The sequence below is a fragment of the Dicentrarchus labrax genome, unplaced genomic scaffold, assembly GCF_905237075.1.
Source record: "Dicentrarchus labrax unplaced genomic scaffold, dlabrax2021, whole genome shotgun sequence".
NCBI classification, from domain to species: Eukaryota; Metazoa; Chordata; class Actinopteri; family Moronidae; genus Dicentrarchus; species Dicentrarchus labrax.
The window spans coordinates 10,908,601-10,927,003 of NW_026136714.1; the positions used below are offsets into that span (position 1 = coordinate 10,908,601).

The 18,403-nt window shown below is 40.7% G+C and overlaps 2 protein-coding genes across 8 annotated transcripts in view; both read left to right on the plus strand.

Moving 5' to 3' along the window:
* The window catches only part of trim36 (tripartite motif containing 36), a 37,158-nt gene extending 26,907 nt beyond the window's left edge, over window positions 1-10,251 (plus strand). For all 6 annotated transcript variants that reach the window (XM_051422055.1, XM_051422056.1, XM_051422058.1 and 3 more), the window contains 5 exons: window positions 2,253-2,370; window positions 2,473-2,678; window positions 5,113-5,296; window positions 5,722-5,835; window positions 6,767-10,251. In XM_051422055.1, coding sequence (XP_051278015.1) covers window positions 2,253-2,370; window positions 2,473-2,678; window positions 5,113-5,296; window positions 5,722-5,835; window positions 6,767-7,136 — 992 coding nt within the window. In that variant the 3' untranslated portion in view covers window positions 7,137-10,251. The remainder of the gene's footprint in view (window positions 1-2,252; window positions 2,371-2,472; window positions 2,679-5,112; window positions 5,297-5,721; window positions 5,836-6,766) is intronic.
* Window positions 10,252-11,193: 942 nt separating this feature from the next.
* Window positions 11,194-18,403, plus strand: part of ccser1 (coiled-coil serine-rich protein 1) — a 119,884-nt gene continuing 112,674 nt past the window's right edge. The window contains exons 1-2 of one of the 2 annotated variants that reach the window (XM_051421454.1): window positions 11,194-11,432; window positions 16,812-17,808. In XM_051421454.1, coding sequence (XP_051277414.1) covers window positions 16,819-17,808 — 990 coding nt within the window. In that variant the 5' untranslated portion in view covers window positions 11,194-11,432; window positions 16,812-16,818. The remainder of the gene's footprint in view (window positions 11,433-16,811; window positions 17,809-18,403) is intronic. The other variant, XM_051421453.1, reaches the window with a different exon arrangement.

The following is an 18,403-nucleotide window of genomic DNA, read 5'->3' on the forward strand; positions in this document are numbered from 1 at the left end:
ACAGATGATGCAGCAGTTAAGAATCGCTATACTGTCTCTGGATAGTGCCTGTAAGCTCTCATACTGTACATCTATTATACAGACACACACATTGTAGTTTAGTTATAAGGATGTTTTGAAAAACTCAAGGCTGACTTTTAAATGTGAAGATTTCTATTATTCATCAATCATAGAAAAACACATTATGTCCTATTGTCAAGTAAATATGATTGCCAGCCGTTTTGTGGGTGTATAATGCTGTATGTGTTGGATTTTGCTCAATGCCTATGGCTTGTCCATGCTTCTCTAGTCATATCTTCCACTCTTGGATAACGGCGTGTTTGTGCTCTCCCATGTTAACCCATCTGTGGCCCTGCTGCAGGTTTTGACCCCATGCTCTGCTTCTCAAGAGGCTGTGAAAGACTGTGTTGTCAAGTGTAAAATGCCCATTTGTCTTACATTTCAAATTGGGGTTTCCTCAAAATGTCAGAACAGCGCTTCTCTCAACTCTTTCCACTGCCTCTTAAAGATATTACAGCACCGGATAGAGTGTATTTGAGCTTTTCATCAGGAAACGTTATGTTGTCCAGTCTCCTCGCATTTTTAGAGTGAGTAGTGGAATGAAAATGAGAAAGTAGTTCCCTGCAGTGTAACTTGGCCTTTCTGTTGTCTGTCTGGCAGCAGCCTGTCCTGGCTGTGATCAATAGTGGAGTGGGGGTTCTGAGTTGCTCTGGTGACTGCTACCTGCTGTGTTTGGTTTTTGCCTCTTGGTCCATCTGTTGGAAACAGGTGACAAACATAAAATCTTATTTGTCAGTGTAGTGACTGCTTTGTGTCTTGAAGAACGCCTGTATGTGATTTACACTGGAGTGGTAACTCATTACTTTCTGTGGTTACTTAGCAAACATGAATGTGGGGGAGCGGTGTAATTGTGTTACAGGGGTAAAGAAGGAAATGTTTTTTAAAATTTTTTTTAAATATATATTTTATTTGTAAGGGACAATGTTGATGATCAACACATACAAATTAAAGATTAGACCCAAGGTTGGCCATTCTCCATTCTCCCAGGCAAAATGCTAAAGCACTTTAAAAATAATGATACAATTTCAAAGTTCATGGAAACAGAAACAAGAAAGCTTTTTTTTTTTTTTTTAATCTAATGTACACTCTACAATGTATCTGCACATACAATGTTACCATCATGACGATGTAGATGTGCTTAAAGACATGAAGATGCACAGGGCTGTAAGAGGACTAACTCATGAAGGAGCTAATGTGCCTGGGAGAAAAAGACTTTGGAGACTCCGGATTATCCAAGTGACTTTGAAGGCTCAGAAAGCTCGGCAGCTGTGCTGACACGGGTCAGCGAGGGGTGTCTATAAGGGGAAAACGCTTTAGACAAGAAAAGGATTGGGGATGTCAAAAGATGGAGAAAATGGGAAGAGTAGAGAAACCAGAGAGAGGGGAAATATTACAAAGGAGATGAGTAGGGGAATTCTCACCGGGAGAGGGATGAATGGCATGATCTCTCTCTAATAGATAGAAAAGCCAATGACCTACATGCTGTTTCTGGAGAAAAAGGAGCTTTAGATTGAGAGAACAGTAAATGATGAGGTGAACAGAATCATTTCAGAGTGGATGCTGTTGACATGGATGAGAGGACGGATGGGGAAGTGGTGCTGCTGTTCATGTAGATGAACGTAAAGACGTAGGAAGTCTAAGTGGAGGAAAAAACAAATGTGATGAGAAAGTGGAGTGGATGAAGGTGAAAGTGGGAGAGCGGAAGAGAGAGGTGGTTGCAGTGGTGGGGGGGCTTTACAAAGTGCATTTCCTGGCAGTTTATGTGAAAACCTCTTAACAGGCTCCATTATGCAAGACAGTCTTGTCCATTGTCCCAAGTGGATAGTCCTGATCCTGACAAATCTAATCTTTGCCACACTTAACACTGCTGCTTTTGCTTAAACCCAAGTTACTGAGCTGAAGTACTACACCAAGCACGATTAAGATTTTCTTTGCTTTTGCAATAGTTTAGTTTAAATTACGTATAAGATCTCTCACATTATTCTAATCACCAGAAACAGGTTTTCAGCATTAACCTCTGTCTTGTGTATTATGTTTTAAATCAAAAATACAACTGCAAGGTCTTCTTGTCTACTTACTACAACTCATAACTAATTGTAAGATGACCTACGTTAACAGTTTTGCATCCCTGGTTTACGTTTTACTAACTAGTTATCTTTCTTTTCTCCATGTACTTTCTTGCCCGTTTCCAGTTCCAGACCCTCCTCTGATTGACTTGTCCAGTAGCAAAGTCTACAACGAGGCCTCAATCTGCTGGAGGCTGTCTGATGACCACCTGCCTACTGATCACCACGTGCTTGAATACCGCAGGTGGGTGCAAACATACAAAGATCCACTGTTTTAGATCCAAAGAAAAGCTGCAGGTATGTTGAAACATTTAAATTACTTGACTATAATCTCCTTTCTCTCCAGACTCGGGGGCCCGAGCCAGTCCCCATCCCAGGAGGACGGTGAGGACAGTGGGGTCTGGAGGGCTACAGACAGGGTGTACGGTCCCAGCGCTGTGGTGTGTGACCTTGACCCCAACAGCCTGTACGCCTTCAGGGTCCGGAGCTGCAGGAACTCCATGTTCAGCCCCTACAGCCCCGAGGTCACCTTCCACACACCACCTGCACCTTGTAAGCCTTTGTGGTGTGGGGAAATTTGCCCCTGTGATGGGTGTGTGTTGTGGGTCTGTCCTTTTGAGTATTTAGTTTTATGTCACTGGTAAAGGAGGAAGGGAGGTTTTGAGGCAACGTGAGTTGGTTGAGTTCCTGAAGACGAAATGTTGGTGACTTTTAAAAAACAAAACAAAAAAAACATAGCATAATCTTTGGATTTTTTTTCTTAAACTCAATCAGTTCAGGCTGTGTTATTGTTGTGGATGCTAAGTGCATTAATTAATTGGAAAACTGTTATTTACAGGATTAAGCTTCTGGCTATCGGAGAACCTGCCCCTATTATTGGGCCTCTTTTTGGCCAAGGCAGCAGCTAAGCTCCTCTATCCCCTTTACCTCTCAGAGCACGTCTGAGTGTTTTGCATCGGGCTCGATTTTTAGGAAGATTAGCGGATGACAAACGCTTCACTGTTTGAGTTCTGTAGCATGCACGGTGGAGGTAATGAAGCACAGTGGTGTTTTTAGTTCATCGCGATGGTAATGGCTTTTGTGTTTCAGACGGCCAAAACCAAAATAGCTTTTGTCTGACTGTGTGGGAGTGGATTGTGTCGTACAGCGCGACAGCTTGGAGAAGAAAGCTGCAGTTGCATCTGTTGCTGCCTTTTTAAGCTGCCTGACAGACGCAAGGTGGAATTCATTAAAAATTATCATCATCCCCAACCATCTGCTGAACTTGAATTCAAATCGTATCTTCCCAGTCTCTTTGATTTATATTCCCCTTGTTTTTGGGCTCCTTGCTGTGTAGAAGTCTGCGATTTGCAGGTGGTTTTCTGTGTCAATTAGTTTTGACACACTTCTGTCTTTTCCCCCCTCCCACGGCAGGAGCCTGCATCAAAAGTCTGTCGCACACATGCATACATGACACGTCACTCCCCAATCTGATATGGCTGTGCGTTGATTTGCGTCCTGCACAAGCCTTGTCATTTGTGTTGTGACTGGAGCTTCCACATTCCTGTGCTCTCTGGTTCGTGTAAGACTGAGTGGATGGATTCACTGTGCGTCAGTAATGAGGTGAAATTTCAGGCCAGGGTGAAACGCAGAGGACAAACATGCACTCGCTCACACACACCCAAACACACACGACGCAGCATGAGGGGGACAGAGTTGCAGACAACAAATGTTTTTTTTTTTTTTTTTGTACCCTTGCTTAAAATTCTGACCACATTAAAACATGTAACCTTTTAGGCAGCATTTGTAAGTGTTAATACTGACTCATTTACTCACTTTATAACCTATCATGAAAACATCATGTTCAACAGTTAATATGCTGGTTGTGTAAAAAGTAAATGCCCCTTTTATGTTTTAGCCCAAAACTGAATGAAACTGAACTAAACGAGGCTGTGGTTGAGTTTTCTGTCCAAGGTGTCAGCATTAACTTAAAAAAAAACCCTGCTTCTTAACTGGATGTGAAATTAAAATATATCTGCTTTGGGACCAATTTCATGCTACATCAATTATCTTTTCCCCCATTTCTATTTTATTTATTAAATGACTGGTAGCATCAACTTGCAGTACTAAGCAAATATCACAGGTTCTTCTGCAATATGGATCTAGCTTTTTTTTTTTCTTATTGAAAATTACACCAATTCCACTTAAACACTTAATGAATCAGCTTTCCCATCTCTTATTTTTGGTAAACTAACCAGTGTCAGTGAACAAAAACAAACAAATCCAAATTCAGTCGTTGGAGAATACCACCTTGTATGCTCCAAAGATGCCTACAATTAAGGCATGTCATTTCATGAGGTATTACGTTTTAGGCTTCCAGTTTAGCCTGACATGATCACTGCCAGTATTAGTGCATCCCTACTACATAACTTTGCATAAAACTGCAGCATTGTTGTCTGGGCTGTAGGCAGGCTTATAATATTATAATGATCATGGCCTAGTTGTTCGAACGACTTCCCTAGACACACGCAAATTAACTGGTCTTCCCCAGTGTAGATCTTAGATTGCACGGGATGGTTGAGTGAACATGCATAATTATGTCAGCGTATATGTGTCCTGGATTATGGTAATTGTGGCCTTTGGTCCATAAACTATTTATAGAATGCATTTAATCGTATCCAGATGAGGAATATAAGTGGCAGCTGCATGTGAGAAATGAGGAGTGAGTGTCATTAGGCTGTTATTCTCCATGGTGTGATGGTGGCAAGTGGGTCTTTGTGTAGCTCTTTAAGATTGTGCTATAGCACCCTCGTGTGTCCGTTTTTGTCACCTACCCAATTCCAAACCTGTTTATTCCCCAACAGAGGGAATAAAACACTGCCTTTAGCACAAGTTTTACCCAATCTGTTGTCTTATGTCTGTTCTCTGCAAACTTCCTTCTTGTCCACCTTTTCTGTCTTTTTCGTCTGTCCTCTGGCTCATTCAACCTTTGTCTCTTCACATGCAGCTTTTGGATTCCTGTTCAGCGACAAGTGTGGCTTCAGTACGGAGCGGCTCATTCTGAACAAGCGACGGGACACTGTGGAGAACGTAGCAGGCATGGCCTTCCTCCTCGCAGCAGATCGTGTGCAGACTGGCAGCTACATCGGACTAGACTACATAATTGGGGACACGGGCATCTCTCAGGGAAGGTATGCCAAGAACTGACAACACTGGGTCTTTGTACAAAGAAGTTGTGCCCAGAAGCATAATTTATTTGTTACAAAACAAATTACTGTCGATTGGGGTGAGCCTCAATGTAAGAAGAAGTCATTGAGAGTTAAATCTAGGCAGAACAGACGGTGCAGCACACAGTGTAGAAGCTCACTGGTATCCTGCTTATTAGACTATCAATATCTCATGCTTTATAAAATATTCAATAGAGAGGGAGCAGAGATGGAACTTTTATTTTTGCGCACAAGGTGGGAGGATTATATATTATGTCACCATGATGCATAAGAGTGATATTTAATTAATCACTGACGACATTTTAGGGACAAGTCAGGAAATGAGTGTGTCCGTGGATCACCATCAATTTCCAGTCCTGCAATGAAACATGGAATTGTTTGTTTTGCAGACACTATTGGGCCTTCAAGGTGGAGCCGTACTCCTACATGGTTAAAGTTGGAGTGGCCTCTGACTCAAAGCTGCTTGAATGGTTTCACAATCCCAGAGATACCAGCAGCCCAAGGTAAGTGCGAGCACAAGATGTACACACAGCTATCATCGACAGTTTGTCCGTAATCAGTAAAGATTTGGCGAGCGACTGTGTTGTACATATTGTTTATCTTTTAACTTATACAGACACAATACAGACGCAAACAATCTCAGTACAGTGATAAGTGTGTTTGAGTCATACCTAATCCTGTGATGTAAGAGAACCAGTGTAAACTCGTAAAGAGCTTACTCACAGACAAAGCCTGCCTTTCTCACTGGATCAGATCGTCTAAAAGCATGTAAAGGAACACATAATTTACACAAATGCATATTAGTTCTATGGTAATTACATAATGCATGCACGGGTGATAAACGCCACACAGCATTCAGCTAGTCATTTCAAGGTTGAGTATGCATTTTTCTTTTTGAGAGGAATAGTTAATCAGTTTTTGTGGCTTTTCTAATGGTAATTAAATAATTCCTACATCTCTGTAGCTCTTAGTCAAGTGACAGAAAATTAATTCTTATTTTTTCCTTATTTATAATTTTTTATATATATATATAATTTTTTTTTTTTTGGTCTTTCTCTTTTTGTAGTAATTTATCATGTTTATCTATTTGTCTATATTTTTATTTTTTATTTATTTATTTTTTACTGCAAACCAAATCTACTTGCAGGTACAAGTAAAGTAACCTGAATCAATTAATTACCAAGAATTAAAAACCCTTTTTAAAATTTCTCCATTATCTAACATTTTATAGAGTAAACTATCAATCGAGAAAATAATCAGCAAATAAATTGATAATGAAATTGATCATTAATTTTGGCCTTATTCAACAATTTTGGCCAACCTCCATTCTCACTTGATGAACTGGGGCAGATTCTAGATCTATTTTACACACGATTATGACTTTGGCTTTGACGTAAGTTTCAAAACACTTGCCTCTCATCTTCCTTTCACCAGGTATGACCATGACAGCGGGCATGACAGCGGCAGCGAGGACACATGCTACGAGCTCTCCCAGCCCTTCACCCTCCTCACCCTGGGCATGGGCAAACTCTTCATCCCTAAGACTTCTTCCTCCTCCTCCGTTTCCACAGCAAACGCCCCGCCCGGCGACCCTGGCAACCGCGTGCTTCCCTTGCCACAGCGCTTGGGCATATGCCTGGATTACGACGCATGCCGTGTGTATTTTTACGACGCCGACACCATGAGGTGCCTTTACGAGAGGCAGGTGGATTGTTCAGGAACAATGTATCCAGCGTTCGGCCTCATGGGCAGTGGCAAGGTCCAACTGGAAGAGTTCATCACCGCTAAGAGACTGACCTTCTGAGGAGGGACGGGAGTGGGTTGATGCATTAGTTTCTGCATCGAATTAATGGCATGTTCTGGGAAGATAGGGTTTTATTGACAGGGTGATGGAGTACAATCCAACTGATGAGGCAGATGTGATAAGGATCTTTATGTGAAATGTGAAAATGGGATCTCTGCCAGAACTGGCCTATTTAGAGTTGGTATGTAATGGTGTATGATCCACATACAAGAGCATGCCACTGAATATTAGTGTCCATGTACAAAGGTCTCCAGAGATTGGTATATGGTATGTGAAAGGTCTTCTCTACATACCAAAGTCTCTGTATTTGTTTAATTGTATTGACATGGTTTTAATTGCCAGTTATAATCAGCTGTTAATGCAGTGTAATTGGCTGCAAAGTTAGTCTGCAGCTACTTTAAATCTTTATGGTTTTAACATTAAACGCCTTCGAGCTTACACTTACACCTCCTCTGTTGCCAGGTTTATGTTCATAGATTAATTTGTGTTTATCGATTTATTGGGTGATCTTTGTTTCTTTGGCTCCTTTCTGTAACTATTTGTCTAAATGTAGCAGCATAGGTTTAGATGTAATCTTGGTGGAACTGAGAGAGCCTTGTAGCTACTTTTAAAGCTAGTGCCTTTGTGCCTTTTTTTTAGGGAATGGCTCACTTAGTTTGCTCTAGCAAGCAGATGTTGGTGTCTTTGCACAAGCATTATGGACATAATTATCAGCATAAATACTGTATGTGAGTTTTTACTGTAGGTAGAGTTTGATCACAGACACTGGTGTCAAAGTTATAACAGTTAATAGTATTCATTATGACTTGTTACTTATTTACTCTTGACTTCATCACAGAAAACACTACTTTTCTTCCATGTCACAATTTTTTTTTTTTGTTGAGCTGTTTTTGCACAATAGGACGAAAGAAGCCTCGCACATGATAAACTTTTACAATCATCACGTATTGATCACTACCTAAATAGCTTCTTCACTTTTTTAAATGTTGTAAACATAATCAGCACATAGATGTCACACGGTGACTGTCACACTCACACAAACATTCACCTTTTCCTAACATAAACATGAATCCTGGAGTAGTTACTTGGATTTAAAAGCCTCTCACTGTTTGCACAGCACTGAATGTGGCTTTCAGCATCATAAAACCAGCCAGGTACCAGAACACCTTGTACTTGTAGTCAACATTAGTTTGACAGCTGCAAAGTCACTAATAGCCAAAGCGTGTTGGTTTCTGGTGCTGACTTAAGTGCAACTCACAGCGCCGTGTTTCTAACAGCCTTTAAACACAGTTAAGAAACAAACAAGAAACAGAGTTATGCAGTTCTTACAAAAGTGCTATCACTAAACACACTGTTCAGTACCTTTTTACTATCAAAACCACCGTTTACTTGCAGTGCAGACGCATGAACTGTAACATATTAGCATGTCACCGGTGAGTTTGGCTATCAGACAGACACCTAAGTGGTTGATTGGCTTTGATTTTAAATCAGCTCAGATATTCAAGTCTAAGACAGCACACTAGACAGACTGTTTGCTTGGCAACCACACTTGTGTTTTGTAATAGACTTATACTGTAAATGTGCCTGCACGTAGGGTTCGTTTGTACATTCATGTATATTTTGATTTCTGGAGGGTTAGGGTAATCGGTGTGTGTGTTTTCTCAGGTTTCTGGTCCTGATTTGGGGCCTAATGCTACCTACCTCTATCCGTCAGGCCTGGAAAACCTTAACTACTGTACCTTTCCTCACAGAAACGAGTTCGGTTTGATTTGCAGCTTTGTCCACAACAGTCAGTTCGATATCTCCGCCTTCTCTCTAATGTCAGATAATAAGCTGATCTTTCAAAATGTTTGATTTAACTTCCATGTACATATTAATCCAGAGTATATTATTTTCAGTGAAATAAAGTACATCTGAAATGTTATTAGTTGGTGTTTGCTTGTGGACTTGAAAAGACGTGTGTCACTATTGGTGGAAATAACTGTAAACGGATGTTTCTTTGTTCGGCTGCCTTTTATCAAGGGAGTGTTTTTCAAATGGTTCTAACAACCTTTTCTTCCTCTGTTTTGTGGTGTTGGTTTGATTAGTCAATTTAAATATTTTGGTTATGAGTGTGGAAGTTTTTTGTTTTGGGTTAAAAGCATTTAATAAATTCATGTTCTTGCATTTAGCTGAACAGAAACTTTCTCCAGTCTCCAAATGAAATAGTGGATTTCTGTGACGTGCGTATTGTCTCACAGGTGTTTCTGTCATTGATTTCACTCCAACCATCAGACGTCACAGCCCTTGAACCCTGACTCCTGTGTATATAAAAAAAAAAAAAACTGACTGTTTAAACATCTTCAAAACATGTCTATGCATTTATGAATTTACAGGGCAGGTTCACGGTTTTATTCCCATCACAGAATGTAATTATTGTCCTGTTAACAAACCGCTGAATGTTCTCTCTGTTGGGTTTTTTTAAGGTGGTTTTCTTCTATTAGTTTGTTCCACTCTGGTCACAGCACAGTTGTTGTGTAGTTATAAAGATGTGATAAAAAGGCTTGTAATCTCAACATACACAGCTGATTTTATTGTTTTTTTTTTTATTAAAATGCATGCCTAGCCTGCTTTTCAGTGATGAATTTAGAACCAAATATTATCGCAGGCTGGCTCTCAATCTAATTCCAAGCTAGCACTTTAAAAAATCTGTAGCGAGTCAGCAACAGGTGTGTGTATAATAAATGTGTGTGTGTGTGTGTGTGTGCAATACTATTAAACAGGCTGTAGAGTAGACAGACATAGGCCTGTTAAGACAGTTTGCACTGTTAATAGTTTACAGTTTATATTGTGGTTTTTAAATTGGGCTTTTCCTTGGTACAAAGTGAATTTTAAACACTACTAAATTTGTTTTTTTTTCTCTAACAAACTCTTCTGAACTTTAAATTAGTGACAGTGCATTTGGCTGTGCTTTCTCCAGAGGATTTGTATGTGGTGTGTAAGTGGTGGGTTTCTGTATGTGTTGTATGTAAAGATGTGGAAATATTGTTCTTTGCTCGGATTCCTGGAAACGCTACACAATTTAATTTGCTGTGTGGGGATTTCATCAAATAAAACTAGTGTGTTTTTAAATCAATTTTTTGTCTCTTTCAATATTGTTCACATATTCGTGCAGTTGTATATTTACTCTTTGAATAATTTAACAGCTGTGGCATGTGTTCAGACAGCATGTTCGTTACCACTTTGTAAAACCTCCTTCGGCAGAAATCTTTAAACATTACTTGAACGGTCTATTCCAGCATTAAGATTTCACCCCTATTATTCCTTGTATAATGCTTATAGTTCAGAAATGCTGTCTTGCGTGCACATTTGAGATCTTACCTCAGATAGCATATTTACATATGTGGGCAGTATGGAAGCATTGCAAAACCTTTATCTTTTTCTTTAAATAGTTCTTGTGTTGAGGATGTTTGTCTTATAATATTTCTTTGTAGCTTCACTGGGACATTTATGACTATAGTCTGACTATATGCAGACTCATGACTCTGTCAACCAACCATTTCCATTCTTTCAGGTCCAATTGTATTGTAAAATATTGTTTATTCTTTTTTTACTATATAATCTTTAGCCTCCTTTATTTTTTTAACATTATTTTTGGTCACATAACATTTTAACCTCTTTTTTACAAGGTGTATTTGTGGTATATAGTATTTAGTAGCTTTTCTTTTTTCGGTTTTTCATGCTTTATTTTGTATATTTATTTTATAAGACATTATTTAGACATCAATGTCCATGCCTCAGATTAATAAAGTGTATCATATCTAATATAAATCATAGCCTACTCATACTAACACACAAAAAAGGGGAACAAATCCAAATTAAAAAACAAATCTAGTCAATATATGTCTCCAGTGCAAATCCTAATTTTAAGTGAGCTATCAATGGCACACCTCGGGGCGGGTTTATTGATGATACTCGCCATTGAATCCAGGCATCCACCTGCTGAAGGATGCTGTTGGAGGAGGAAGAGGAGGAGGAGGAGGAGGAGGAGGCACGTCACGCTGTGCACGCTCGCGCGGCCCGTCGTCGCAACGCGGAAGAGACGAAGGAGGAAGAGGCGCTCCACGTCACTGAGGTGTAATATTGGCGTCAGTGCAACACAAGGTGCTACCTCAGTACCGTTTCAGGACCACTGTACAGCCCCGGACCTCCTCATGTAGGTTACAGTAACTCGCATGAGCGCAAAGAGAAGAGATATCCTCTGTTTCCCGCACCGAGCGGCCTCGGTAGAGACTCTGGGAATCCGCTGAAGGTAATGTACGTTAACGGAGGTTTGTCCGCTGCCTTGCTAGCCAGCCCCCCCCCAACCACCACCCCCCAACAACCGGACGGTGCCTGCTACAGTGTTTCCTCTGCACACCGGTGACCTTTGTAGCTTGAGGGAAAGCGATACGCCGCATTTTATTGACCCAGCGTCGTAGGGACCATTAGCTTTACTAGTGACAGTGGAGTGTCAGTGATTTGACTCAGCTAGCTAGTCTGGATTTAAGGTCGACAGACGTCAAAGCGTTGTTGACGTTTCTGGTTTGACAGTTGTTTGGTGTCCCGCTGGGGCTGCCGCCGGGTTACACGCATTTTAGCATCTCCGCATCCCGTCTTGTGCAAACTGTGCAATCTGATAACCGGCTGCAGCTAGCTACTTCGTGGTCAGAATAAATAAAAGCAAACCAGGGCCTGTGGAGCAGTTGTAAGTGTTGGTACAGTGCTACTGTAAGCACACACTGTTAACAACATGCTGAGGCCCATTCATTGTTGTGATTGTCATGCAGTCTGTATCAGTAACCACTGTATCAGTAACCACTGTAAATGTAACAGATGTTTCTTCAGCAAAACCTTAAAGGGCCACTTCTCTGATGAAGACCAGTGTGTTTGTTACCACTGCCATGTTTACCACTGTCCTGTCATCAGGGTTATCTAGACTAAAGATTTCTAACAAAAAGACCCTGGCCCTTACCCTCTATTCACCCAAATGCATCCAGCTCCCATTCACTTCCTTTGAACATGTCTTTGTCTTTGTCTTTGTCTTTCTTCTAGCATGTTGACACTTTTTAGTACAATATTCTGTGATCAGTTTATCAATGATTATGTATTACCCTCTTCGTGAAATCATAGCATATTCTTAATAATGTTAAATCAACCTGATAATAATGTGTTCACCACATAAAATATCTGAGACACAACTTCTGTGTGTTTATATGAACTAAAATATTGTTTTTATTTGTTATTAGATTCTTTTTTTAAAAATATGCATTTACTATTACTACTCTCCAGTTGTATCCCGTATGGTTTAATCTGTAGTTTTTTTGTTAACCAGTTTCAGCATTTCTGTATCTGCTTCTGTTTTCCAGTTGTCTGTGTTGTCTGTGTCCATGCCGTATATACTGTGTGTTGTCAAACTGGTGAATGTTTCTCTCTGTTCTTCTGTCTTCTTCATTTGCAGCATGTTTTTTCTAATCATGACGTATGTTTTGTCAGAGTCCTCGCTTGTGTTTTGCTTGTGCTTTGCCTATTTGAATGTGTTTTCTTCTTGAACTCTCGGCAACTATTGCTTTAAGTTTTTACACATAGGGCATCCAGATGAAAAAAAAAAACATGTACATAAATGGGATGTGTGGTGTGAATTAGCAGAGGTGTTTAATCTGCAGTTTGTTAATTTTCTAGTGGCCCTAAACAAGATGTTTGTCGTCCGTTCAGTAGCAATGTTTCTGTTGGGCCAAAGATGAGAGATTACATTTGTCACTTGAGTCCCTGGTTGAAAAGGCGCCTTCTTCTTCAAGATAGCTCGTTGTTTTGACCACATTTCCTGGCTTGCATAGACAAGGTTAAGCAGTTTAGTTATGCCTGTTTTAAGTGACAATGTTGGTGATATGTTGATGTAACATAGATTAAGTGATAGATGAGGTATCATCTGGGAGTCTGCCTCTTGTAATATAGTGATATACATATTATAGGCTTAGATTTGTTTTTCCTGGTCTTAATAGCTTAAAATTGTTTGTACCTGAGTTAAATTAACTTTGGTGATCATATGCACATACTGTATATATCCTGTATATACTGTATTGTATTGATGTGTCTGAAGGTAGAGGTGTTTGGGTAAAAAATGGTGATATTTTGTTTCGTCTTTCACCCACCTCATTATCGAAGCCAGCTCACTCCTTCTATAAAAATACACAACTTCTCAAAGCAAATCCCTCCAGGATAAAACTAGAACTAAACCTTCCAGAGTCTTTGGTTGAGCCACTGTGTTACATTTGTTTAAATGAATCTTAAGATGCCATATCAGTCAACAGGGAACTGAAAGCTTGTGTGAAGCGTTTTGTTTTCTGCATTCAGCCAGTACTAAATACAGCGGCACACTGTTGCCTAATGTGTAATCTTCCATTACATTTAGTAGAATAAGATTATGGTTTGCATGTAATATGATTATTGTTGTGAAAAAGATCCCATCAAGAACCTGTTTTATAGGAAACACCCAGTTCTTCACGCCCCATACACACCTTTTATTCATACTGAGAGATAATCGTGTCAGTGTAAATGTCACTGAGATGGGACCCATGCATTAGCTTCCTGATATATTATATAACTGATATAGGCTCAGACTGAAGGGTGTGTTGATAAGGCAATGCAAACTACACAGTAGTGAAGGAGTAAAAGACTTCAAGCTAAGCTGCTCATTTTGCATACTGATATGTTGTAATCCTTTTTGGGCATGGCGACTCCCCTGAACTCAAAACGGTGCATTAACAACATATGTTGTGTATTGTATGTGCATTACAAGTGCATTACATTGTACATTGCTTTGTCTAAGAAAAGTCCTGTGACGCATTGAACTGAACATAAACGTGGTGACTAGAATGACTTCATACTAGCTGTCAGCAGCTATCTACGAACAAAAGAAAAGTGTTCCCACGCCCTTAGCACTTAACATATGCACTTTGAGAACTGTGGCAGTGAAATTGTTGTATGTTAATGGCTGTTAACAAAACCTTAATAATAATACGAATAACAACTCTTTTTAAGTTTATATCACACCAAAACCTGTTGAGGTGTTTTTTGATGCAACAGCAGAGCCTTTACATCAGTTTTGTACTGACTGTCATTGTGTTATTGACCCATTAATGAATTAGTTAGTTAGTTAATCATTCATTAGTTGCTTGAAAGTGAAAGTAAAATCCTGAAATATTCAGAAAAAGAATCACTCTAGTCCAATGTATTTATCTAGTCCACTGTGAATGAGCTGAATTTATTTCAGTCATGTCAACATTCAGTTGGAAGTCAGAGAAACACACAGCAAATGAAATTGTGTTTGTGCTGTACTTTGTTATTCAACACAGCAGCACTTTCGCTGTATGGAGCAAAGGGAAGAGGAACCGAGATCAGGTGGAGTTTTGCTTCTCTAATACAGGTAATCTGAGGAAGTAAGAACTCGCTTCAGTCCAGCACTACTTCTCTTTTACCTCTTTGTGTACAGACTTCATGTGAGGTAGCCCGCAGTTTATGCTACTGATGTGTTACAGCCATTATGTACAGTACCATAACGCCAAATGCAATTGTACGCATGTCCATTAGCAGTTGGTCAGTTAAAGCAACGTGTGTGGGTGTACATTTTACTACTCACAAGGCCTCATACAGAGTCTTCTTATTACCCCTGATTGGTAGGGTAAATAACACAGGTGTTCTCAATCTGTTTTAATCTCTCTCTCTAATTACTTGGATGTCTTACCTTGTATTAATGAGCCAGGTCAGAGTGCCATGACCTGGTCAGATGGCTGTGTGGTGGTGGTGAGAAGAAACACCAATGAACTGCCGGCTCATCCGAAAAAAGGAATCTCAAACGCGTTGAAAAGGCTGCTAACCTGCATCGTGTGTTTTGACTTGCACGGACAGCTTGAAGTAATCCAGGAAAGACAGAGCAAAGCATAGCAGCATTTTGTTATGTGTGTGTGCATATCATTTAATTGATTGCTATGTCATTATTGTAAATGTTATCGGCTATTAATGCGCCCTTTTAAAATATTGCAGTCAGGTAACATGGTATGAAAATAGGAACTGCATCACTCACTGTGTATTTAGAACTTGATCAAATTTACTTTCAAGGAGGTGACACACTCGTAAGCCAGTAAAGGGTGTTAATGTAAGCTTATTACACAGAGATCGAAAACAAAACACTTCAGTAGCTCTCACGGAGGCAGCTTCTTCAACATTACGAGGACCTCATAATCACTGTTTGGCTAATTAATAGCAGAAAACAATGAAAGCGTGAGTATTTACCGAAATGAATGCCTCCGTTTAATCTGCGACGCAACGCATGGAACTTTGGATAGTTCTTACAAGCAGTAAGACAATAGTCGTGCTTGCAATGTGTTTACTAAGAGGTTTGCTAATTGAAAAAACTGTAGAAAGCATTTTGTAAATGAAGATTAAATGAGGCACAGTCTTGTTGCCCGGCACTCTCAGTTTTTACCCTCAAAGACAGACAGTGCCATTGAGAAGGTATACAGTTGAAATTCCTAAAGCTACAGGCCTGATAGTTGAGGCTCGGCTTAATTTTTATTAGTGACTCTTCTTTGTCCAAGATTCTCCTCTATCGTGGATTTTCTGTCTGAGATAATAATCTTTAAATGAATTAAGCAATGCATAAGTAAAATAAAATAAAATAGGTCCGTATCAGATTCAGCGCTTTATATGCTCTCCCTGCGGGTTGGTCCTGTCTCTTCAAGATTCTGCTGTCGGATAAATGTTAATTGTTGTATGGGGCATGTTAAAGAGAGGTCTCATACCTGAACTAGAACTAGGAACATGTGATCTTTGGGGCATATGCTCTGTTTCCCAGACTACATATAGTGTTTTGGGACAGATAATGTTGTGCTCTGTGATGTCCGTTTGTTTAGTGGAATATATCAGATGGCACGGAGGCTTAGGGTTGAAAATACTAGTTAACTGAATAAAAAATAAAAAATAAAATTTTTCCATGACCTTTGACATCCTTGTGATAGCATTAGTCCTGTGTTTGTTCTTGTACGGACGTGCTGCACCTCAGTTAGGCATCTTTAGTATGCTGGGTATTTTCAGACTGGATATTATACCCTTTTTTGGGCAGTTGTATTTTGAAATATTTTTACTAGAAACTTCACAGGGAGATAGTCTAACAGCAATGGGGTAAACAACGCTGTTTTCGTTTACACATGTATTCCTGATGCCTTAGGAGCAAAAAACTAACACATATAACACCCTGCAACAGAGGCATCTGCAAGCTAAAGATGCAGCAATAACTTGTTTTGACTCATTCAGCGTGGGAAATGTGATTACTTAATGTGAGATTTCTCACTTCACTTTGTCTGTACACTCAAGCTCGCTTGTTTTGAAAATACTATGTGCTCCTCCATGTGGTTGTGTATGGGTCCAGTATTTGCTTAGAAGGTTAATAAATGTGAACTATCGCTTTGTTATTTGGGATTTCTTACCTGCCACACTAGAGAACATATTGCATGTTCAGAGTTGTGAATGTCACAATTATTGAGGCGCTCAATAATAATCAATATAACAGTAAAAATGTAATCTTTTGACTGAAGGTGAATCTATGCTGATGCATGTTATAAACATTAAATGTTTTTTGTTTGTTCCCCTCTGCCTCAGCGTCTAGATGGGTGAATCAGGCTCACGCCGTTCCACGCTTGTTTCCCGCCTGCCGATCTTCCGCCGCAGCAGCAGTAAGAGGCAGGAGTCTCTCCCCTCCTCTCCGTCTTCAGGCGGGGTGGGGAACGGCGTCCACAGCTCTTCGCCCTCCAGCACTAACTCCAGCTCCGGCAGCACCGGGAAACGCCGGAGCCTTTTCCGCACTCCATCTCTCAGTTTCACAGCTAAACGGAATAGTGAACCACGTGTCCAGCCTATAAACCTGAACCTCACACCTCCACTGACACAGGCCACCGATACAAATGGGAATAACCAGCAGACGATAACAACGTCATTGTCAACAGGTTTCAGTGAGGGGGGTGGACGCCCCAAGTCACGTCACTCGTTTGGGTTCGGCAGCCACAAGAAGAAAATCACACGCTCTCAGACCGAGGATTTTGAGAAAGCATCCTCGTCCTCTTCCACAGCCAATCGAAATGTGTTTATAAACTGCATCAGCGGCTCGGGGGCCAATGAGGGCGACGACTCCGGGTTCCTCGATGACTACAGCGGTGGCAGTAATAACAACAAGCGGTCGTCACGGCAGAAGAAACAGCTACTGCCCAAATCTTTCTCTGCTCACCACCGCTTCTCCAAGACCTCCGATCACCACAGGCCTCCAGAAGTGAATCTCGAACCTCCAAGCTCTACCACCATCACTCCAGGGACAGGAGGGCTCACCCCAGGCTCATTGCCAGGCGAGCTGCTTGGTGCCGGTGGTGAGAGCTCACTCCAATCCCCTATAATATCGGAGGACCGAACCACAGCAGTCACCCCTTCAGAGTTCATCCCCATCACGGAGGATTCTGTATCCGAGGTGGATGCTCTGCCAGCTCCCAGCCCCGGATCTGGTTTAGGCCCAGGACCTGCCTCTGTACCTGGACTGGCTACTGACACAGCTCCACCTGACCCCCTACCTGCTCCAGAGAACTTCAGTGTAGCTGTCTCTACCTCCCAGGTAGCTTGTTTTACGCTCTTTACTTCTTTTGACCATAATGCAACATCAAACGTGCTATATTATCTGAACCATAAATCTTTTTGTTTGTACAAACAGGAACTTATTTGTAAAAAGATGGCGATATTAGTGCGTCAGGAACAGACAATGCAACCACAGGTGCCCCTGGATGTCAAGAACAAAAACAAAGGAGGAATATTTATGACCACTGAGTGGAATCTGTGAAATGTGGCATAAAAATTGAGCACCGGGCATGAAAAGACCTTTTTATTGAAATAGCTAAAGCATGAAAAAGAAAAACCTACGCATGTCTGCTAACTCCCCTCCATATTTTGCACCTTTGTGCTGACAACTCTTCCTCCTTCAAAGATTTTAATCTGTTTTATTTCCTGGTTGAGGAGGGAGCCCCTAGGAAGAATAGCTGTAGCAGAGACAAAGCTCTGTGCTTAGGCCATTGAAGAGTAAATACTGTATGACTGTGTTATATAAAAATGTGCACTGCTGCCTGAGGACACAAATATCCACCTACTAAATGAGTGCTAAAGTGGCCTCTCCTCTCTGTAAACTGCTTTTTGCCTCATTGGAGCTCAAAGTTGTG